Source organism: Megalops cyprinoides, chromosome 25 (assembly GCF_013368585.1).
Source record: "Megalops cyprinoides isolate fMegCyp1 chromosome 25, fMegCyp1.pri, whole genome shotgun sequence".
NCBI lineage: Eukaryota > Metazoa > Chordata > Actinopteri > Elopiformes > Megalopidae > Megalops > Megalops cyprinoides.
In genome coordinates this window covers 14,506,372-14,529,757 of record NC_050607.1, presented here as the reverse complement: position 1 = coordinate 14,529,757, position 23,386 = coordinate 14,506,372, and the positions used below count along the sequence as shown (strand labels likewise).

At 48.4% G+C, this 23,386-nt stretch overlaps 1 protein-coding gene across 1 annotated transcript in view; it reads left to right on the top strand.

Annotated features, from left to right (window-relative positions):
* celsr1a (cadherin EGF LAG seven-pass G-type receptor 1a) overlaps positions 1-23,386 on the top strand; it is an 81,710-nt gene that overhangs the window by 22,391 nt on the left and 35,933 nt on the right. The window contains exons 2-6 of the mRNA XM_036519723.1: positions 9,260-9,898; positions 13,157-13,379; positions 15,075-15,190; positions 16,624-16,712; positions 21,693-21,773. Coding sequence (XP_036375616.1) covers positions 9,260-9,898; positions 13,157-13,379; positions 15,075-15,190; positions 16,624-16,712; positions 21,693-21,773 — 1,148 coding nt within the window. The remainder of the gene's footprint in view (positions 1-9,259; positions 9,899-13,156; positions 13,380-15,074; positions 15,191-16,623; positions 16,713-21,692; positions 21,774-23,386) is intronic.

Here is a 23,386-nt window from a genome sequence, read left to right as displayed (position 1 = left end):
CCAGTGGGGAACTGAACTGGCAACCTTTCAGTTACTGCTCCTTAACCACTATGCTACACTGCCACCCTGTAAATGTCCCTGCAGGTTTTCCTAAAAAGAGCGCAGCACTTCAGGAATGTAAGCTTTGGTGCTGTTATCCTGTAATTCGAAGGTCCATCTAGTTGACTCTCAAAGTCCATTCAGGGGAGATGGCCCTCTGCTCTGTGTCAGAGGGGCTTCAGTGTCAGGATTTTAAAGTCTGTTACTGAAACTGCCCCCTCTACCTCTCTCCCTCTCTTACCTTTCTCCTACTTCCCTCTTTCTTCTTGCTCTCTTCTCTTCTTTCCTTCCCTCGCCCTCTGAGTGATCCTAGCATTCCTGGTGGATTGGCTGTCAGAATCTCTGACCCCCTACCCACGGCACCTTATCTGGAATGGATTAGTTTTACTGTGCGACCGGCGATTACTTTGGTCTGTGGTGGGAGATAGACACTAATACCCAATAATAAAGATGCCTGTGAGATGAGGAAAGCTCTTCCATGGAGTGGTTCCAGACACAGCTGTACCCCAGCCAGCCGTGCAGGAACTGCTGTATAGATGAGGGGCAGGAAAAGAGAGAGAGGGAGAGAGAGAGAACAATAGCACAGTGGCATTGGTGAATTTGCTGACGATGCTACTGATTTGTATTCCCATTTACTGGGCACTGTCTCTCCGAAACACCTAAAGAAGCCACACCCCTGTGTGTGTGTGTGTGTGTGCCTTTGAGCAAGTGAATTGTGTGTCGTGGTGTACATATGCCTGTGTTTGTGTGTATGTATGGATGTGCGTGCGTGCGTGCGTGCGTGTGCGTGCGTGCGTGTGTGTGTGTGCGTGCGTGCGTGTAGGCATCACTGAGCTCAATGCCAAGCTCTAAGAGTTATGGAGTGCCGGAGCAGCTTGCAGCCTTCTAAGGCTTCTGAGAGTGTTTATTTTAGCAGAACTGCCTAGCATTACTAGCTTAATAGAGTGTTTATGGTTCGCAAGTGCCTGATAATACCCTCGTAGGACAAAATTATACGGTGTCAGATTTTACACCCAGACTGAAACATGACACTCCAGTCCGGTGCTCGGGGGTCTGTTGCGCAGGGAAGCGGGGAGACGTGATTGGCAGAGACCAGTTCCTACAGCACAGTAAGGCTAAGCTGTACTTGTTGTTAGTGCTTTGGCTGTCATGTGAGGCTTAAGGCCTAGTCATTTATGAAATTAGATGTAGCTGCCCTCTGTCTCCCTCACGGACTCTACCCTCACAGCTGTCTGTGGCCCATCCCATCCATACACTCCAAACCTTGCCCTGTTAATTATTCACTGGGGCTTTTGAGCATAGCTCTGCTTCCTGGAACAAGGGCTGGGAATGTGGTCACAGCAAGACGTCGCCTCTCTCTTGACTCTCCTTCTCCCTAATTTACTGTTAGGGCTGGGGTGGTTCCAGAAGTTCTAGAACTCCTCACATGACTACAGTAGCTCCTTCCTCCTCTTTTTACTGTTGGGGTAGGGCAGTTTTGGCGCTTCTAGAACTTTCCACATTGTTGCAGTGGAGCGTAGCTCCCTATTTTGCATTGTTGTGCAGCCAGATACCTTAAATCGCTCGGGTGACTACACTCTGTATTTTCCCTTCTGCTTTTTAAAGCGGTAGGAGTTCTTACGTGTCCTGGAGTTCCAGTGATAGAAATTTCGATTCTTTAAGCACAGAGAGAGAGTTTTCACCGTAAACTTTATTAGTCCGGTATTGTTTCACTTTAAAGCCTGCGCAGTCACGCGACTTCGGCATTTCTGGACTGTTACAGCACAGTTCTGTTCTTTCTGAGCTGTTCCAAAGCTCTGTGTAAAAGTTGGTAGAGTTCTGCTCCTTCTGGTCCGATATAGCAGCAGACACGGCAGTTCTGGAGCTCCCTGCAGGTTACAGTATCAGTGACTTGATTGCACACCCAGCGTGCATGTATAGACAGATGTGCCGTTGCCTGTTGCAATCAGTGAAGCACGTTAACGAGTAGTGATTTACCCTGGTAACATCAGCCTCACTGTTTCCTGAAACACTCGCAGCCAGCTGGATCCTAACCCCGTTAGTCTGTACCTTTAGGGGGCATCCAGTGTGCCACAGAGTTGCAAGTGAAATTGGCACATCTCACAGTCTGCTTGATATGGAGCCTTGATATGTGTGTTCAGATGGCTGGACACTGTAGATTCCCCCCCCCCCACGTTGTTCCCGGGCTTTCCTGCTCTCCGGTCAGCAGTTTGCTAGGAGCCCAGGACGTTTTATCCGAAAAGTGTGTCGGTGCATTTCTTTCTTCGATTTTGCTTCCACGCTCCAATACCTCCGTTTCATTTCCACTTGGCTTTCTTCCCCGTGTCAGAGAAGGGGGGGGAAAAAAATCCCATTATGGGTGGGATGGTGAAGCGGTTTCCCTGCCAAAGCACACAGGATGCCTCCGAGCCAGCCCAGCGCTCTCTGATAGGTGCACCGGGCGAGGGGGCGCTCCGTCCTATTGGACGCGGCTCTGAGGGGTACGTGAGCTATGGCTGGGAACGGGTCAGCCCAAGTGTTATTTTAAAGCTCTGTTTATGGGGAACGTAGGAGCTCTGAGCTGACTGGTGCACTCCCATCGCGGCTTAATAATTTACTCTGGCTGGCCGCTGTGATAATTCACCACGCAGACTCTTACAGGAATCACTCAGTGCATTTGTGAAGTCATATCTGTATCTTAGCAGCAAGCTCATTTTGATTTGCACAGCTTTGCTAATGGATTCTAACAGTTTTTTTTTCTGTGCAACAGCTTGTATATCTGAAATTCAAATGAAAGGGAGTGGAGCTGGCAGTTAATCTTGGAAAAGATAGATTTACATTGTTCTTTTTTCCCCAAAAACAATCCTTTGTACACCACTTCTGTCAGACAAAGCCCCTCTTGCACAGATAAGACTATGGTGTTACGGCTCTGCTGGTCTAACCTAATGTTCGACACCAACTGAGGTCAGATGTCAGGTGTGTGTTTGCAGTAAAGCTTTCCCCCGTGTGCCTGTAACTCAGGAATAATATTTGAAACTGTCACTCATGCCAGAATTTAGATTAGCTGTCCGTTTACTCAGCCACCTGGGAGAACAATCACCGCTGAGCATGTTCAGGTGCATTCCTGAAGAAAAGGGCAGGGCCTCGTGCCTCTCTGCTCTAATTGGCTGGCTTTGTTGTGATTCAAAAGTTTGAATAGCCAGTTGAAAGCAGAGGATCAGTTGGCTCAGTGTCCTTCAGCAGCTCATAACCACAGAGATTATCTCCTCAGCTGTCTCTCTCCTCTAAATGTTTCCTGGGGCTTAAAAATTAACTTCTGAAGCACATTAAAACAGACCAGGGTTTCTAAGGCAGTTCCTGGTATATGACAGGCTTTCTTTTATTCTCCCAAATTGAATTGGATGGGTTGTGGGTGAATTTGGGTTGTGAGGGCACATTGTTTTTGGGAGGCGAGTGTGAGTGTGGTAAACCTGCACATTTTATTCTTTTCTCCTTTTGTATTGCCCTCGTTTCATGTTTTGACAACTTTACAAGGGGGCGATGTCACCTAGCAACTAGTTGTAATGAGGGGTCTGTGTACACCCTGTCTGAAAGTCTGAAAGGAGGGCCCGTATTTTGACAGGTCTGGGAGGGAGAGACTGCGCTGGGGCAGCGGAGGGGGGGCTCTGTTTGCACCCTGTCCCACTCTGTCTGGGGGCACACAAGCTTTGTCAGCTTTGTGGTGTGAACCTGCGGCCTGAGCAGAGATTAGAGTCTGTGACCACCCTGTCTCTGTTCGGGGGGGTGGGGCGGGACTGGGGGGGACTGCCTACCTTTTCACAGCAGTTGTGTCATTCACTCTGCCCGCTCGGGCATCAGTGGCTTTAAAGCTCTGTGGGTGGGATATAAACTGCTGGTGGTTTTATATATATGGCATATCAGTGACTTACAGATCACAACAACCTTAACTGCATGGCACCGATGGACATTACTCTGACTGTAGTCTGTTTAGTGTCCCTATTATTATTAATAACCATCAACATAATGTCACATAACTGTCACTACTATGTGTTTTCTAAATGTCCTCTACAATGTAATGTCTGTTGCTCTATCAGCTTTGTGGGATTTTATTATTTTTTTTAATACAGTTTAAATGGAGTCTCAAACAGTTTGCTCACTGATACGAGTACCTTCTTGCAGCGGCTCAAATAACTTGCAGATTATTCGATTAAGAATTAGCCTTGGAGTTTCCAGTACTTTCAGAGATAACTCATAACTCAGAATGCTGCAATTCCGTGAATAAATGTGGTCTTCTGGTACGGTCCTGTTGCGGTCAGTCTAGTATCAGAGTGGTCGTGGTTGATTCATGTTTCTAATATGACACCCACAGGTGGTTGCCACAGTCTGCCTGAGAGCACCCTGTTTATTTTACCTTGGAAAAGAGGGACCAAAGATGGTGCGTTAGCGGCATTGGTGAAAGCCAGGCTCCCTTTCACCAGGCCCTCGACCGTGTGTTCCGTACGAGCGAGCTGTCACCGCTGCGAAGGGAGGCGTTTACAGTCGCCGCCACCTCAGTCCTCACGGCTAAAAGGTTGAGCCGACGGTCGCGCGAAGCGCCGCTGTCGGGTAGTAGAAACAAAGCGTTTGCGAGGCAGACGGGGTGTCGAAATTCCAGCCGTGTTCATGTTCTGTGTGAACCTCCGTGTCAGAGAGCTGATAGCGCTCCCGTGTCTTTCAGCTCCGCCCGAGCGCCGACTGATGCCTTCAACAGCAGAGCGCTTCAGCGTGAGACTGTTTCCTTTAGCCGGGTGCCAACAGGTTGCTTCAGGAGCCACTTAGCGATGTAGCTACTGGTGACGGGTGGCTGTTTGATATGACTGGCTGGGAGGTGTGCCACGCTCCAGAGAGGTGTGTGTGTGCGCACGTGCGCGCGTGTGTGTGTGTGTGTGTTTGTGTGAGAGAGATAGGGTTAGGAAAGCGGAGGCACTGTGTGGTCTGGAATGAAAGCCAGTAGTCATTAAGGCAGTCCTTAGTTAAAATGTGTAATTAATCCCTGACGAAAGCCAGCTCGCTGTTCACTGAATTCACACTGCGTCTCAGCGCCTCAGTGAAGACAGGCTGTTGTTGTGATTACAGCCTCTCTCTCAATCCATGTGTTGCAAGAGAAAATGCTTTAAGCGGAAAATGCTTGAAGTGGATGAAGCTTGAAGCTTGAAGCTTTTATGAAGGTTGTTATCTGTGTCGGGCACTTCTTGGTTCATTGTCATAGCAGCTGTGCGCAATGTGATGCGTGTAACTCCCAGTTGGATAGGCCCTGTATCACGTCTGCTGCAGTGGTTGGTGTAGTGAGTGTAACTCTATGGGCAGTGCTTGGTCTGGTGCATGTTGCTGTATGGGCAGGTCTGTGTGGTGTCTGCAGCTGGCAGTCTGGGCGGCTTTGACGGTATTTGAGAGGACAGTGTAACAGAGTGGAAACGCAGGCTCATTGTCCACTAATTATAAAGCGCTGCGTTCACGTGAGAGCGCTCCCCGTCACCGAGGGGCGTCGCCGAGGGGGACCCCCCAATCACAGACCCCACCCCCCCTCAATAATGAGGAGGCAACAGGCAAAACTGCCGCGGTGCAGGTCGACTCCTTTGGCCCCTCCCACCAGCTGCAGCCCGCTGAACCCGCCAACCCCACCACACACACACACACACAGACACACACACACACACACACACACACACACACAGAGTAAACCAGTAACCTGCCGTGACAGCCCTGAGCAGCCCTGGGCACTGTTAGCATTAAAGTGAGTCATGGAGGTTTCACACTGACAACTAGGAGAAGTGGGGGGGGGGGGATCCTGTGGTCTTTACAGAACAAGAGGTGTGTATGTCTGTGTGTGTGTGTGTGTTTGTGTGCGGGTGATCAGTTTAATACTCTTCATTGCCCCCCGCAGTTGATACAGCCCAAAAGTAAAACAGAAAGTAATAACCCCAGGAACACAGGAACAAAGGTATGAATTCACTGCTCCACCCCTGACAGTCTGAGACGCTCACAAAACATTCAGCTCCAATTCACCTCTGAGACAGATCAAATACAAGCAGACTTAGCAGACCTCCCCATTCAGGCAGACTTACACAGTGCAATCTGAAGTCTGGCAATCTGCATGCAACAGTGATCAAAACTGGAGTAAAACTCACTTAAACAATAAAACCCAGGCTTAACTCAAAAATGTGCGCTAAAAACGACCTACAAGACTTAAGATAACTGTGGGAAAAAATGCTTGAGCAAAGTTTGATTGAACTAAGAGCCAAATGGGCACCAGTCACGTTGCTTGTCCTGCAGCTTTGCAGAAGGTGTTATTCCTTATTCCAGGAGCTGGAAAGGGGTGAAATTCCGTTCAATGAAAAATCTAATTAATTCAATTAGGGGATCCGGGTCTGAGGAGAACTGAGGGAGTAACGCTCCGGCCCCTGGATCAGAGCCGGGTCCCTGATTTTGCCAAATTGCTGCGTCAAACACAAGTCAAGTGTTTTTATCCTCCGCACGAAATTGAGCGCTCGGGCCAAGAGTCAAAACAACACACGGCCAGCATCCCAGCTCCTCGCAGGGGCATAATATTTGTCAGGAAATCGCCTTTTAAAGAGTGGAAAGAGCGCGAGGGTTCTTTCTTTCGGCAGGAAACGGTCTCGCTCCAGATCCTCTTGAGACTGCTGGAAAAAAGGGTCGTTTCTAAGACACAGTTGCCTGCTGATGAAGCATTTAAGATGAAGGAAATGAGCTTGCGTTCAGACTCGAATATCATCGATCCCGCCAGTAAGATCACAGCCCTGCCACAGATTTATGTATTGAGTAGCGCAGGAGCATATGTGGTACAGAGGAGCATGACTGTTTATATTTGACTTGTTCCCATTTTAGACTAATCGGTGATTCATGACTATAATTGAACGTAATGAGAGAGATGGTGATTCCCATGCCCTGAGCCCTGAAGTTGATAACGTATTTGACTTAGCATTTACTGTAGCTGTTTATCAGGTTCCTGTGTGTCTCATATTCTGGACACTGTGTGTCTTCAGACGTTACGTTATCTAATTATATGTGTTGAAAATAGCTGGTCTGATTGGGTCCTCTGGTACATGGATATCATGTTGCCCAGCTGTATGTGGTGTATATAGTTTGCCTGACTTGATTACTAGTCTGTAGGTGTTGCATTTTCTGACTGTACATTTTGCAAATATCTTGGTCTTTTCAGTAACTTTATATGGTATATAGTTGTCTAGCTTTTTGGTTTCATCTTAGTTGGCTATAGATGTCAAATGTAGCTCCTCTGGTTGTGTGTGTAATGTCTGACTCTTCATTTTGGCTGTCTGCCGGCTCTGTATATGGTCTGATGGTACATGTAAATGTGATGTTGGCTGACCTACATGTGTTCAGTATGTGTTCAGTATATTTGGTCTCATGGTGTGTATAGACGTTATGATGTATAAGCTACATGTGTTCAGTATGTGTTCAGTATATTTGGTCTTCTCATGGTGTGTATAGATGTTATGTTGTACAGTGCTGGCCAAAAGTATTGGCACCCCTGCAATTCTGTCAGATAATGCTCAATTTCTCCCAGAAAATGATTGCAATTACAAAAGTTTTGGTAGTAATATCTTCATTTATTTTGCTTGCAATGAAAAAACACAAAAGACAATGAAAAAAAAATTAAATCAATTATCATTTTACACAAAACTCCAAAAATGGACCGGACAAAAGTATTGGCACCCTCAGCCTAATACTTGGTAGCACAACCTTTGGACAAAATAACTGCGAACAACCGCTTCCGGTATCCATCAATGAGTTTCTTACAATGCTCTGCTGGAATTTTAGACCATTCTTCTTTGGCAAACTGCTCCAGCTCCCTGAGATTTGAAGGGTGCCTTCTCCAAACTGCCATTTTCAGATCTCTCCACAAGTGTTCTATGGGATTCAGGTCTGGACTCATTGCTGGCCACTTTAGAAGTCTCCAGTGCTTTCCCTCAAACCATTTTCTAGTGCTTTTTGAAGTGTGCTTTAGGTCATTGTCCTGCTGGAAGACCCATGACCTCTGAGGGAGACCCAGCTTTCTCACACTGGGCCCTACATTACACTGCAAAATTTGTTGGTAGTCTTCAGACTTCATAATGCCATGCACACGGTCAAGCAGTCCAGTGCCAGAGGCAGCAAAGCAACCCCAAAACATCAGGGAACCTCCGCCATGTTTGACTGTGGGGACCGTGTTCTTTTCTTTGAAGGCCTCGTTTTTTTTCCTGTAAACTCTATGTTGATGCCTTTTCCCAAAAAGCTCTACTTTTGTCTCATCTGACCAGAGAACATTCTTCCAAAATGTTTTTGGCTTTCTCAGGTAAGTTTTAGCAAACTCCAGCCTGGCTTTTTTATGTCTCTGGGTCAGAAGTGGAGTCTTCCTGGGTATCCTACCATAGAGTCCCTTTTCATTCAGACACCGACGGATAGTACGGGTTGACACTGTTGTACCCTCGGACTGCAGGACAGCTTGAACTTGTCTGGATGTTAGTCGAGGTTCTTTATCCACCATCCGCACAATCTTTCGTTGAAATCTCTCGTCAATTTTTCTTTTCCGTCCACATCTAGGGAGGTTAGCCACAGTGCCATGGGCTTTAAACCTATTGATGACACTGCGCACGGTAGACACAGGAACATTCAGGTCTTTGGAGATGGACTTGTAGCCTTGAGATTGCCCATGCTTCCTCACAATTTTGCTTCTCAAGTCCTCAGACAGTTCTTTGGTCTTCTTTCTTTTCTCCATACTCAATGTGGTACACACAAGGACACAGGACAGAGGTTGAGTCAACTTTAATCCATTTTAACTGGCTGCAAGTGTGATTTAGTGATTGCCACCACCTGTTATGTGTCACAGGTAAGTAACAGGTGCTGTTAATTACACAAATTAGAGAAGCATCACATGATTTTTCAAAGGGTGCCAATACTTTTGTCCGGCCCATTTTTGGAGTTTTGTGTAAATTGATACTTGATTTGACTTTTTTTTCTTTCTCTTTTGTGTTTTTTTATTGCAAGCAAAATAAATGAAGATATTACTACCAAAACATTTGTAATTGCAATCATTTTCTGGGAGAAATTGAGCATTATCTGACAGAATTGCAGGGGTGCCAATACTTTTGGCCAGCACTGTATAACCTACACATGCTCAGTGTGTCTGGTGTGAGTGTGTGCCGATGTCACATCGCGTGACTGCGTCTCCTCCTCTCCACAGACGGCCTCCACCGCGTCACCGCCCTCTGCACCCTGCGCGTCACCATCATCACCGACGACATGCTGACCAACAGCATCACGGTGCGGCTGGAGAACATGTCCCAGGAGCGCTTCCTGTCCCCGCTGCTGTCCCTCTTCGTGGAGGGCGTGGCCACCGTCCTGGCCACCAGCCGCGACAGCGTCTCCGTCTTCAACATCCAGAACGACACCGACGTCCACGGCAGCATCCTGAACGTGACGTTCTCGGCGCTGCGGCCCGGCGCGCCGGCCGGCCGCTACTTCCCCTCGGAGGAGCTGCAGGAGCAGATCTACCTGAACCGCACGCTGCTGACGCTGGTCTCCACGCAGCGCGTGCTGCCCTTCGACGACAACATCTGCCTGCGCGAGCCCTGCGAGAACTACATGAAGTGCGTGTCGGTGCTGCGCTTCGACAGCTCGGCGCCCTTCATCGCCTCCGACACCGTGCTCTTCCGGCCCATCCACCCCGTCACCGGCCTGCGCTGCCGCTGCCCCGCCGGCTTCACCGGCGACTACTGCGAGACCGAGATCGACCTGTGCTACTCCGGGCCCTGCCGGAACAACGGCCGGTGCCGCAGCCGGGAGGGGGGGTACACCTGCGAGTGCCTGGAGGACTTCACCGGTGAGGCCCTTCTCTCCCCTCCCTCTCCTCTTTCCTCCTCCTTTCCTCTCGGTCTTCTCTCGCTCTATTCAGCTCCAGTTCAAATTTGCTTTGTTGGTGTGAAATACATTTTCTTTCTATCTCACTCTCTCTCCCTCAATCTCTCCTCTGTTTCTCCCTCCCACTTTCCTCTTTCCCCCCTCTCTCATGCTCTCTTCTCTCTCCTCTCTTTGGTCTCTCCTCTCCTTCTCCATCCCTTTTTACTCCGTATCTCCTCTCCTTTTTCCTTGTGTTTTTTCCCCTCTGCTTTTCCCCTCTCTCTCTGTGTACACAGCTGCATGGAGCAGCACAGAGGCTCTTCAGAGAGTTTGTTTCTCACATACCTGTAAAACAGGCCGCACTTACTTTCCAAGGAGTCTAAGCTGCGCCTTTCAATAAATGTTATATTATAATGCCATTATTTTTGATGAAAGGTGATGCACCGAGCCAAGATTAAATCTGTTTTGTTATTATTTGGCCTGGTGCTCTTTTGAGGTGATATTTGTGCACACGGCTTGGAAATCAGAAGGCTGCATTGAACTCGGTGAGATGGACAATATGGTTGCTGCTGTGAACTCAGTGTGATTTGACCCCAGAGGTGAAAGGTAAAACTAATCACTCATACAAAACGATGGTGTTCTGGTGCTAAGGATATAACACCCGGGTGTTATGCGGGGACCTTTAATGCGGTCCCTTCATCTCCCTGTGCATTGTGGGATTGAGCCTTGAGTTTTCCCATGCCATAGACTGCAGGTGCTCTGCTGGAATGAACTCCAACCAGGACTTGTCATCTGTTTTGGCAGCAGCTTCACTTCCATTCTGGGTCCCAAATCCTCTGTCAGAGCCCCCCCTTCACAGGGACAATTACCTCCTAATCACCTCTCCCAGCCTTTGAAGGGCGCAGCAGTCTGTGGTCATTATGGGGGGGGGGGGGTGATGACAGGGGGGCTCGACTTCATCGTGCCGCAGTTTCTCACATTAGAGGAAAAGGGATCCATCTAATTCGCTCGGAAAGGGGGATTATCCCAGCGCCGGACGGGTCATTACCAGAGCTTCTGTTTCCCTGCCACAGAGAGCGGCTCTGTGTACACGTCCCGTCAGAGTAACGGGCGACGCGCAAACCCCTGTTAACAGGACGTCCAGCTGGGACAGCCGGATTAGCAGTGCCATCCAATCAGCGTACAGTTCCGTCCCAGCCTGGGAACCTGAGCTCGGTTCCTAATGGTCCAGCAGATACCGCCCGCATGTGATTGGTTGGTCAAAAAACAAAGTTCTAAAAAAGTTCCAGGTAGATTGAAATACAACATTGACTCGCTTTGGGAGCTTCTCAAATCACAAATATGCAACAAAGCCCATTTATCATCCATTGCCGGTCTGGACTCCCCACAGGCAGGTTCAGCGCTGTGTGATTGGTCTGAGCGTGGCAGTGAAGACTCTCTCTGACGTGACAACATGCATCGAAGCCCGTCTGCCCCACCGCTTCTCTTCTGGAGTCACACTCTGAAACACAGGCTGTCAAACACTGACTGACAGTTAATTAAAATAAAAATTCGGGAAAAGTGAAAAAAAAAAGTCATTCCTGCATAGCTATCAGATGACTCTGGCAACTGTGCTGTTGTGCTCTGGATGTCTGAGCCATTAGTCATTAGTCATTAGCTGGTTTCCTGGTAAGTCCCGTTTTACACAAAGTGACCCTGATACCTGTGTATTTACACTGAACCTACCTACTACTACTGTGTACATACACATTGTCTTATTACAAAGGCAACAAACAGGTTTGTTTTTGAGTAAGAGCTAGGTAACAGTTTGTGTGCACGCAGCTGTTACCCTATATCTTTGTAGACACAATTGTGGAGTGGGACCTGCCTGGTCTGCTACAGGGATGTGATGACATGTGCAATGCTTTTCCTAGTGATAGAACATGCCTCTGTCTGTTTTGGAGGTGCAGAAAGCGGAACAGTCCGCATTCCGTGTGGCTTTTTTATGTTGTGCCTTTTGGATCAACCAGGAAAGGTGTGGCTTGTTTGGTGCACTGCAGGTTAATTCTTCTGTTGGAGCATGTTTTAATTAAAACCCGTTCATACCTTTAGTGAAACCCTAAGAACTCTGGGATTGTTCTGAAACTGTACTTGATGAGAGTATACGGGTAAAGGTGGTTTGAGATTGTAAATCATTCAATTACACCTTACTCTTGATTTTGATATCCAAAATGATATCCAAAATGATATCCAAAGTGCTTATAAAAAGCTCTTGACTTCTTCTGAGGAGCTTAGAGGGCAGCTGTTTCTTTATTGCCACTACAGTATATGCCATAACCACTGCTGTTCCCAATACAGTGTGGTAAGGCTGTGACCTAGAGAGGACCAGAACTGGGGTAGTGGACCCGTGACAGGTGTTTGTGGACTAGCACGACGGCTCTGACCCAGGCGGAGAGGCAGGCCATTGTCCTCCCGGCATTGTGCTCCGAGCCGTTTGATTTCTTTGGGCGCTGGGGGGGTCAGCCGAGGTCAGGAGCACAGCAGTGACAGTATGGTTTGTTTTGGCACGCTGGAGGGGAAAAGAATACCCTGTCAAATTGAATCCGTTTAGAAGAGAAGGGGGGTTTGGCCCGGTCTTATACGCATGTCGAGGACACGATGGTTTAATTGCACCTGTGAGAATAATCACGGCCGCAATGAACTGCAGTTCCAACAATGGGAGCCGCCAGCCAGAGGCCTTTTCCAGGAAGTGACACGTGCTCCTGAGAGAAGGAACGCAAAGGAAAATTTCAACAACAGCCGCCAATCTCCCAGCGTAGTATTAACCAAGGAGTTTCACTGCAGAATGTGCTGTGCTGAACAGAAAAAGCTCCCGTTGTGGAGGTATCGCCCATGTATAGTTTGAGAATAAGATGACTCTCATTTTATGTAATATTTCCTTTAAATGTGTTTTTAAAGAGCAGTTTTAAAGCCAGAGAGAAGGTTTTAAGGTAGGCTGTGAAATGCCTCATGGTTTCAGTGAAAAACGGCGAAGGCAGCGGTGTTTCCTTGTCATTTTGTGTTTTGGTTGTTTGCCTCATGTGTGATACGCATCGCCCTCGAAGCTGACAGCGTAATTGATGTTACCAGTTGACTGACATGTTTTCAGCTCTCTGTGGGGAGAGGGGGTGTGGTTTATGAGCTGTTTTCGGGCGGGGCGGGGGCGGTGGGGGGTGGGTGGACGTCTCTCTAACCCGCGCGGGCTCTCTCCCCTCCTCCCCAGGCGAGCACTGTGAGGTGAACGCCCGCTCCGGGCGGTGCGTGCCCGGGGTGTGTAAGAACGGGGGCGAGTGCGTCAACCTGCTGGTGGGCGGGTTCATGTGCCAGTGCCCCGCGGGGGAGTACGAGAAGCCCTACTGCGAGATGAGCACCCGCAGCTTCCCCGGACAGTCCTTCGTCACCTTCAGAGGGCTGAGGCAGAGGTTCCACTTCACCGTGTCCCTCATGTGAGTACTGCGGCCCTCTGCCGAAAGAGCCCCGCTTTCTGTACCCCACGGCCTCTCTGGCACGCTGTTTCTCTGTACCCCAGTGTCTCTCTGTACCCCTCTGTCTACGCCTGTACCCCAGGGTCTCTCTGCCCCCCACTGTCTACGCCTGTACCCCGGTGTATCTTTGTACCCCACTGTCTACGCCTGTACCCCTATATCACTGTCTCTCACCGTCTCTCTTCATCCTGCTACCCCAATCCTCTGCCATGTCACTGAGCCCACAGTCAGCATCACAGCTGGGTTATGTCCTTCTACAGTGTCAGGCGTTATCAGCCCTGTGCGGACGGTCACACGATTCTCAGGACACCAATAATGACAGAACGTGTGGAGAAATGGATGCGTCTTGATGCAGCTCCTCTGTAGTACACTGCAGTTTGTGGAATGTGTGGCTGTGCTAATAAACAGCGGGAAGCGAGCTTTGTCTGCCAGGCGCACGTGTCAGGACACGTCCCCTCTCTGTCACTGATCCCAGAACAGCCACTTCAGCGGGAATAGAGGCTTTTCCCTGACTCACGACTGCGTGGAGCCCACAGCCATCACAGTAGACACTCAGCCTAAGACCCATGTTAGTTGTAGTGTCAGAATTGTTCTTCAGATGAGTTCATTTTGTGAATGAAATCACTGCACAAACAATAAAAATGATTTGTGAAACAATCAGATGTTTTTACCTAAATGACATTACACTGAGGTACAGATGGTAAGAATATGAACAGACAAACGTTAGATGGATGTCTGGACAGATACACAGACAGACAGACAGATAGGTAGGTGGGGAGATAGCTTGCATTCCAGGCTCCCAGCAGCGCTGAAAACAGGAAGTGGGGCACGGTGGCAGGGCATTATCAGTGTTTTGCTTTATTGGTGGTGGCTTCCTGCGGGTAGCAGCTGGTCTCTGACTCCTCTCCCCTGGTCCTGTTAGGGGTTAAACGAGACGCGCTGCAGGGTGCCAAATCCAGAGCGTCCATTTCCTGTCCCGGGCAGGCCCGGCCCTCTCTCACGTCCCCTCTGTCTGCAGCCTCTCTGTCCTGTCCAGGTGCTCTGTCCTGGCCCCTCTCTCTCTCTCTCTCTCTCTCTCTCTCTCCCCTTCTCTCTCTCTCCCCCTCCTCCGGTACGTTTATGACCCCTCTCTCTATTCCCTCGGTTTTAAATCCATCTTTTTCTTTCCTTTCAGCTTTTCTCTCTGTCTTTGGATGCCTCTTTCTCCCCTCGATTCAGCTGGCTGCTATTTTGCTTCTGTCTGAACATGTCCTTCTCTGTCCATCTTTTCCAGCACTCCTCTTTTACCATCTGTCTTGCAGCCTTCCCTACCCACCCCTCTCCTTTCCCTCTATGCTCTCAGCCCCTCACTCTCTCTTTATCTTTCCAGTCCTTCTCTGTTTCTTTATATCTCTAGTCTCTTTCTCTTTCTCTGTCATTTTTCTCTCCTTCCATCTCTCCAGCAGTCTCTCCCTGACAGCTCTCTCTCTCTCACTGCCTCTGTTACTCAGAGTGGCCTGTGTTTCTTCTCCCAGGATGCTTTGCGTCAAAGTGTAGTGCGGCTCAATAAAGACTGGCCGCGCACTGTGGTGAAAGTGACCGCTGCCTGTGTCGCAGTGCAGTGCTCCAGTCTGTGTGAGCTAGCCGTGAGTGTGACGTTGTCCCTTGCGCCCGCAGGTTCGCCACCCGGGAGAGGAACGGCCTGCTGCTCTATAACGGGAGGTTCAACGAGAAGCACGACTTCATCGCCCTGGAGATCATCGAGGAACAGATCCAGCTCACCTTCTCTGCAGGTGAGAGACCGTGAGAGTAACCGCTCCCTTTACCATAGCAACTGTGACCACCCTCCACCATGGTAAGGGTGAGGCAAAATAACAGCAAGCAGTCGCATTACCTTGGTAACAGATATCACACATTACAATGGCACAGGTGTTTCGAGTGTATTCTTGTGTATTTGCTGAATTGGTCCAGCATTAATGCTTGAGATAGGGTTGTCCCTTATTTCTTGCATGTCACTTGAATTTATACAGATTAAAGCACACTATCAGTGCAGCTTTGAAGGGTTATCTAGTTTCCCTGTATGAAATCTGTGTAAATACTATTATCAGGTTTACACCTCACCCATCCCTCTGATAATACATTAGCAATAAATACAGAGTAATGTGAACACCCAGCAGTTCAGTATCTGATCTGCCTGCTCTATGGCGGCATTGCAGGCCTCTGATGCATTGTGGTTAATAAGTGGGCCAGCCCCTGTTTGTACTGCTAAAGGGGATATGACACGCTCCTGTGGTACGTGATGGATGTGCAGGTTTTTATGAGTCCAAGAGTCCAGATCCTCATTTAACAGTCTGCTGGAGCTTGGAGAGGAAGCAGCTGGTCAAAGTGCAGTCAAATGCACATCCCTTTCTCTCTATCTCTGTCTCTCTCTGTCTCCCTCTCTCTCCCTCTCTCTCTCTCTCTCTCTCTCTCTCTCTCTCTCCATTATTTTCCTCATTATCGCTTTCACTCCACCTCCCTCATGTTTTTCTCCCTCTCTCACTCTCCCGTTATCCCCATTAGCCCTGTGTCACAGGCCGCACGAACTAAGCCATTGAGCTCAGCTCTGCTGTCCAAATAAGGGTCCTGAATGAAACCGGAAACTGGCGAATCAAACAGCATCTTGTTGTCAGTGCCACCTGCGCTCAAGAGGTGGCAGTCATTTTGTCTGTGACATCAGACGTGTCATTAGTCTGGCTATTAACAATGAACTGGGGGGGGGGGGGGGGGGGGGGTAGTTCAGGGCTCCGTCCCAACTCCTCACGGACACAGAGAGGAGAGACCGTAAACACAGAGTTACTGTTTGCCGAGCCTGAGGGAGAGCTCCTAACGCGGGGCTCTTGCCTTTGGCAAACAGGAACCAGGCCCTCTTTGAAGCTGTGCTTTCTCTGAATAACCGCCGATCTCTAAGCATTTTCAGAATGTGACTTACTGCTGTGTTGTGAGGCTGGTCTGAGTGAAGTTTGTGATCTATGAGTTCAATCAGCATTATGACAGAGGGGAGCAAAGAGAAGAACGACAGAGGTACCTCTCATATATAGAAGTCAAGACTGTTGATGTATTTCCATGCATTGGCTGCGACCAAACTCTCGCTTGCTCCTTGTTCGAAGAGGCGGAACAGAAACTCACTGTCACTGTCTTATTTTCTGCTTCCCGTTCACCGTTTCCTTTTTCCTTCCTCCTCCAGGAGAGACCAAAACTACGGTGTCCCCGGTGGTGCCCGGCGGGGTCAGCGATGGCCAGTGGCACTCTGTCCAGCTGCACTACTACAACAAGGTAAGTCACCACCGGAGTGCCCGCCCCCTTGTGGGAGGAGTCTGCTCATCAGTCATGTCCCTCACCGCGGCAGCTGTTGCCGAGAGGAGGAGTCGTCCGTCTGGGTCATGATCAGAACAAAATCACTGCAGCACAAATACTGAAGAGGCTGGCCGTGTGGTTGATTTAGATTTGATCAAAAGAAAGCTTAAAGAAATTCAATCTCCGGTGTTGTTGGATGGCGGCCATCTTAAGTGATGCAGCGGATGTTGATTGTTCAAAGACGTGTATCGCATGCAAGAAATATGTGCGCCGACATATATATTGTGTGATTTTGTGACATGGTTTACATTACTGTCATTCTTGTTGCTTTGTCTTTACAAAGTTCTGCAGATTCCCCCTTGACCTTGCATTGCAGTGTTAACCTGTGCTGGTCCTGTTTGTCAAAACTTGATAGAGGTTTGTTTGTCACAAGTGAGGAAAGTAATTATTTGCTGGAGCACACAGGCCACGTGTTTAGCGAGGAAGGGAAAAGCGGTGAGCTGCTGGGGGACGTGGGACCCTCTGTGGAGTCGGACGACAGTCCCTCCTCCTCAACCACAAAAGACTGCTTTCTTCAACCGCTTTGATTTGTCGCTGTCGTAGCCCCAGCACATTGGACACTGAGTAAGCCATTGTAACTCTTCAAGCTCCTCGTTTGTCTAAGATGACCCGGGTCACGTTTCATAGCTTATTCAATGACACCCCCCCCCCCTTCCCTCGCCCTGAGTACTTCCTGGGAACACAGACAATGCAGTCGTCTCACTTTCCACTCTGCGGTAGCGCAGCGCCAGGGTTATCAAAACAGTTTGTTTTTTAGAACATGAAATATTGCCCGCGGGAATGTTATTGCTTGGGTCAGAAAGCGTGTTTCAAAGCGTGTAGTGTCATTCTGGAAGCGGCGTGCGGAGTGTAGCTGTTGTATCTGTCTGTTGAGTTCCCGTGCCTTGCTGACGGATTGCTCAATCTAATCTGTCTTCACCTGTAGGACTGACGCAGTAGTGTCATATGCCCATGTGAGTGCAGAGTACCCTCTTCTTATTGGTGGAAACCTATATGACCTCATCACTTGTCATGCGCCAACCACAGCATGTGAAGCTGTTCCTCTGTATTGTGATTGGTCACTAATGTTGGTTCTGCAAAGACAGTCAGTCAAAAGCAGGGAGATTAATATTTGTCCCGCGAGTATCGTGGCATTTCTTTGTTATTTTTAGTGACTGAATGTGTCACCTTCTCTTTACTGGAAACCTGATATTGTCTGCAGTCATTGTCGGTTTACCTCTGACAGACACAAGTGCCCCCTTCAAAGACTGGCGCTTTGTAGATGGTGCCTGACCCCATCTTTCCTTATAACACAGTCAAACTCAGAATTGGGCGTAGGTGTTAATCTGGTTTGTGTAAAGGACACTTAAGGCAGTTCTTTGAAAATTAGCTACTCTTTAACTTTGCAGTTGCTATATTCTATTGGTAATGAACATGTTTTCTTGTAGAAATTCCCTAACTATCTAAAACTGTGAATGTATGTGAAAGTGTGGAGCTGATATACGTAAATTACCTTCAGAGGGCAGATTCATGAATGTGTGGTATGTCCAACCAGAGGCTTCCCTGGGTTTTGTTACCTGTCAGAGCAACCCTTTTAAGTGTTGGAATGAGTATCACCAGGCTTCAGGATTTGGGGACCCCAGATCTAGAGACTTATGTGAGGATCGCCCAACATTTAGCTGCAGTTAACAGGGCTTATCATCCATCCGGCTGGAGCCAAAAGATTTCCATTGGGATTTTTCATGGAATCCGACTTTTCTTTTTGCCCTCCTCAGGCACCACTAAGATTAAAGGCTGCTAAATCATTGTGGAGTGACCCAATCACCACTGAAGCCACTGATTTTGGTTACGGGGTCAGATGTCAACAACAGAATGGTCCCCAGATGTCACCCCAACTGTGTCTTGGGAAAAATACGGGCCTCCTCGGGCGACCCCTGGGGTGAGAGGTCGCCGTGGGGAGAGCCTGGTGGTCGCCATGGGAACAGACGCACTCGTCAGAACCATTCTCCGTTTGCAGAGAGGGTTTCTTTCTGAGATGTGTCCCATTGACTGTCCCACTGCAACAACGGCAGGAGAAGAGATTTTTGAAATTCCTGATTTGTTTGGAATGTGTGCTCCTTTATGGGCAGGGAGTCCCTCGGGCTGGGCAGATCATAAACATGCTGATGCTTATAGGGGTTGAAATGAAGTCATGGCATTGCACAACCTGAGAGCCCGGGATGTGATTTCATACGGTCTGAGGAAAAATGTATTTATTTGGCTTTGGTCTGTTTAAAACTTTAGAAATGTCAGTGGCTTTGTACTTCATAACTGAATACTCAGTTTTTTTAGAGATTTTTTTGAGAGATTCCTTGGTATGTACAGTGATTAACTTGTACAGTAAAGAGATAAATCATCCATACTTACTGTAACCTTTCGATTTCGTCACTCCCACCACTGAATTTAAGAAAAAAATATATACATATAATATTATTCATGTATTTATTGATAATCTGTGACATAGAAAAACATATCTTTTTGACAATGTCTCAATGCAATCTGTTTCTCTGTTGCAGTCAACTGGCTTTTGGCCCATCTGATTATTGCATCATAATAATTACTAATATTTATTATAGCAATTATTACACCATAAATAAACCTGCAGAGGTGTCTACATAACAACGTGTTATTACTGAGGAAGTAAGGGTAGTGAGGTCATACTTGCGGTCTGGTGGGAGGGGGAGGGGCTTCGCAAAGAGGGTGGGGTTTCATTCTAAACATCCCTGACCTGGATTTTTGCTACGAGGAAATGAAGAGGTGTTGGGTACCACATTCACTTTGAGGGCTTGTAAAACTCAGGCAATGAAACGGATATGATGAGACAATAATGTAGATGCGAGCTGTTGATATTGCTATTTATGGAGGAAATTAAAAGGGTTGCCTCTGCACAATGGCGTCCCCCGACGCCTCTCTCGGCGGCCGCATTGTGATGTAAAACGAGCCGACTCTCTCCGCCCCCGGTTCGTATTTAGCTCCGATAGTGACAGAGGAACAATAAGCAACCCCCCGGTGGGTTGTTCTGGGAGGACAATGGGCCGTTCGAGCGTGTCTCTCGATGCGCACCGCAACTCGCTCGTTAACTCCGCCAGAGCCGTCCCGGCCTGGAGCGCTGCCCTTTTTTTACAGCGCGTGCGAGTGAGTTACTCCGCACCTCAGTGCGACGGCCGTGCGGGCGATTTTTAGGATGCTGAAACGTGGGAAACGTCTGCGATGTGAGCTTTATCCAACGGGAAGCCCTCTCTCAAAGGCCCATCCTTTTATTATGGGAATGACGAGATAGCAGCACCGCTGGGAAGAAACCCAGTGACCTGCTCTTCATCTTTCAAAGTAGACAGAGTGTTAGAAGGCCAGTCAAGGCATTTTTACTGCATAGAGAACGCTGCCGCTTAAAGTTACTGCTGCGCAGAACAATCTGGAAGTGCTAACGGCTGCCGATGGGCTCGTTGCCGGCTGTATTGCGCTGTGTGGTAGCATTGAAACTCGTTGCCTCGGTGCTGTTTCGGCTTGCCTGAAATGCCTTGCCGCTCGACAGCATGTGTGCCGTCCCCCTTAGCTTTCGCATACCGAGAGAACAGTAAAGGTGAATTAAATAATAGAATTAAACAGGGCCACCCACGTGCGGGTCTTTATATGCGCAGTAATAGCGGAGTCTGGAAAGTGCTGACTATGAAGAGAGCGCGGTCGTGTTGCAGGTGTGAGCCCTGCGGGGGGGACTGTCTCACCGTCCCGTTCGAGGGGGGGGGGGGGGTGCAGCGACGCCTGTCTCCCGCCGCCCCCGTACTCCTCGGGACGTCCCGGCACATTCTTGTTAACACCCCCTACCCCGGGTCTGTGCTTGTCAGAGGGGTTGAACTTGTCATCTGGGAGATGTATGTGCTCTCGGTTTTGCTATCAAGATTAATTGAGGGGGAAATGGGACTGTTATTCTTCGTTAAGACTTAAAGCAGATTTTTCCTGACCTCGGAGAGAGAGGTTATCGATACAGATATCACAGTAAAACAGTCCAGCTGAATTTGGTTAGACCCGAGCCTTGCTACTTTGGATGTCTTTCTTTCCCTTTGGTGCAGTTTATTATTTTATCCAGCCCCCCCACCCCCACCCCCCCATATCAAGCAGCCGCAGAAAAGAAATTCCGTTTTAATATTATATGCCAAAGTAGAAGCTTAAAAAGGTCATTTTCATTGTTTTATAATGAAAAGACTCGGTTAAAGGGGCATTGAACCTCAAAACATCTCTGCTTTCATGTAGTTTCCTTGCCTTTCACATTTTTCGACGTGAGAATGCACTTGTGTGCTCATGATACATCAGACCGCTACATTCTCCCTGCTCTGGGGAGTGACAAGAGTGTTGAAACCTGACTACCTGCAACAAGTTTTTTTGCAAACATGAGGTTGACCAGTTAATCCATGTGTATTTATAGTTCGAGCCTCTTTTCTGTGTTTGAATGTGAAATGCCTTCTGGGATTTGTATGAGACTTAGCTGACCGTAGAATTGGTCACAAAACCGTATCATTTCAAATGAGCACATGAAGAAATGAGCCAATGAAAGGCCCTTTTACTGTGTGATGTTTCCTACTCTAATAAGGCTGGGAAGCAACACACGTTATCAAACTGCATTTGATTTATACTTTAACTCAAGTGTGGAAGGTAGCCAAAGTAAGCTAAGTAGAAGTCACAGACAATTGGCAGAGGTTTGTAAATAAGAACAGTCGCAGACGGAGCCGTGGGTGATGGGCAATTGGAAGTTGGAGGACTCAAGGGTGATGGGTGGAGGTGGAGAGACGATGGGGACAGAGGTTTGAAGTGTGAGGAATCGCTGATGATGCTGGAGGTGTTTTTAGGAGGATCTAACCCACGCTTTCTCTCCCATGATCTACCCAGGATAGCCTGCACCTCCTGGACTCCAGCGGGGTGCTGCACATGCCCCTTTATACAGCCTGGCTGGAGCTGACCCAGAAGGAGGTACTGTAACGCACGCCGGCCCGGCTCTCAGGTGGCGGTGCTGGCTCTGGTTCTGAGCTGCAGGTCTCTGTCGGCTCTGAATCCCTCTCTTCGGTCTCTGGGCTGCCCCCGGCCCACCGGCGTCTACTGGCCCTGTCTTTGGGTTAATGACACCACCAGCGATTCAGCAGTTGTAGCATGGGCGTGTGAATTATGGCAAGATCATTCAGAAGCATCCGGAAGTGCTGTGTGTCAGATTGGGTCAGTTGTTGTCAAAGGTCGTTTTTGAACATGGCTGTCTGGGATCTAGCATGACGTGTGATGAAATAGCATGAGCATTAGGGTAAAGTCCGTGAATGGATTAAAGTAGAAACAACAAAACGCAATATTTCTGTTCCTCTGGTCACACCTCTCTATGTGGACCCTGTGCAGTGTATTCTTGGCACTCCTCAAACTTTTTGGGGTTTGGGTAGAACAGGACCTGGACGTTTTTATGCAAGTACAGAATGAGATTGAAAACATGTGTTTTTGCTTGTAATGCTGTCCACTTGCAGTGCTTCAGTGACTCAGGTATTTCTCATTCAGGCTACAGGATGGGGCGCTACTCTGGCTCAGCCTGTTCTGTTCCTTATTGTTTAACCTGAATAGCCTAGTAGTTCAGGATTAGAACCTCTTACCAGAGGGTTGTAAGTTCGAATCCTAGGTGGAACATTTTTTGTTGTATGCTTGAGCAAGTTAGCATGCCTAACCTGAATGGAACCTGAAATGAAATATCCAGCGGTATAACTGAATTGCATGCTATGCATTGTTGTGGATTAGGGCATGTGCCATGTGTCTGAATAATGTTATAATGATGAAGCATTTCCTTGTGTTCATTGGCTGAGATGCTGAATACACACTCACAGTCTTGTGGTGTGATTACTGCAGTGATGCTCCTCTTAAACACTTCAAATGCGGTGTTCTCTGTCCTTTCACATAGTTTTACCTGAGAAGGGCATTGGGAAAAGCCTGTATAGTACAATATAGGTCCATCTGAAAACCCAAATCCTCAATCCTTAGTTAGATATGGGTTTCAACCATTACTTTCATGCCATACAGAGAATTTGTATTGCATACGAGTTTCCGCTGATACATAAAGTGAAGATTGAGGCAGGTGGAAAAGTGAAATGGAGCCGTGCTTTGCAAACCGCAGAGAGTCAGGTTTCAGCCATTCACTCGAGCCGAAATGGCGGCTACAGCGAATGCCGGCGTCAGGTTTCCTGCTGGCGTATTTCCTCTAATAGGGATGATCGTGTGATGTGAGAGATCACAGACCTTTAATAAGAGGCCGGAGTTTTATCATTCTGGCTCAGGGAGCTCGGCCCTCCCGCCGGCCCGATAGGGGAGGGAGACGGAGACAGACACAGTGACATCACGTCACCCCCCCTGTCATCAGCGTGACCCGTGTTGCTCGGCTGCAATATACCACAAACGCCTGACCTCGCACACGCACCCTCAGTGTCACTGCTAATACCTCAACAGTGGCTTTCAATGCCATAAATACCGTTATTGTTCCTGCCTGTTTGTTTGTTAGCCTCTGTTATACAGAGCCACTACAAGCCAGTCATTCCAAGTTACATTAAAATGCATATATC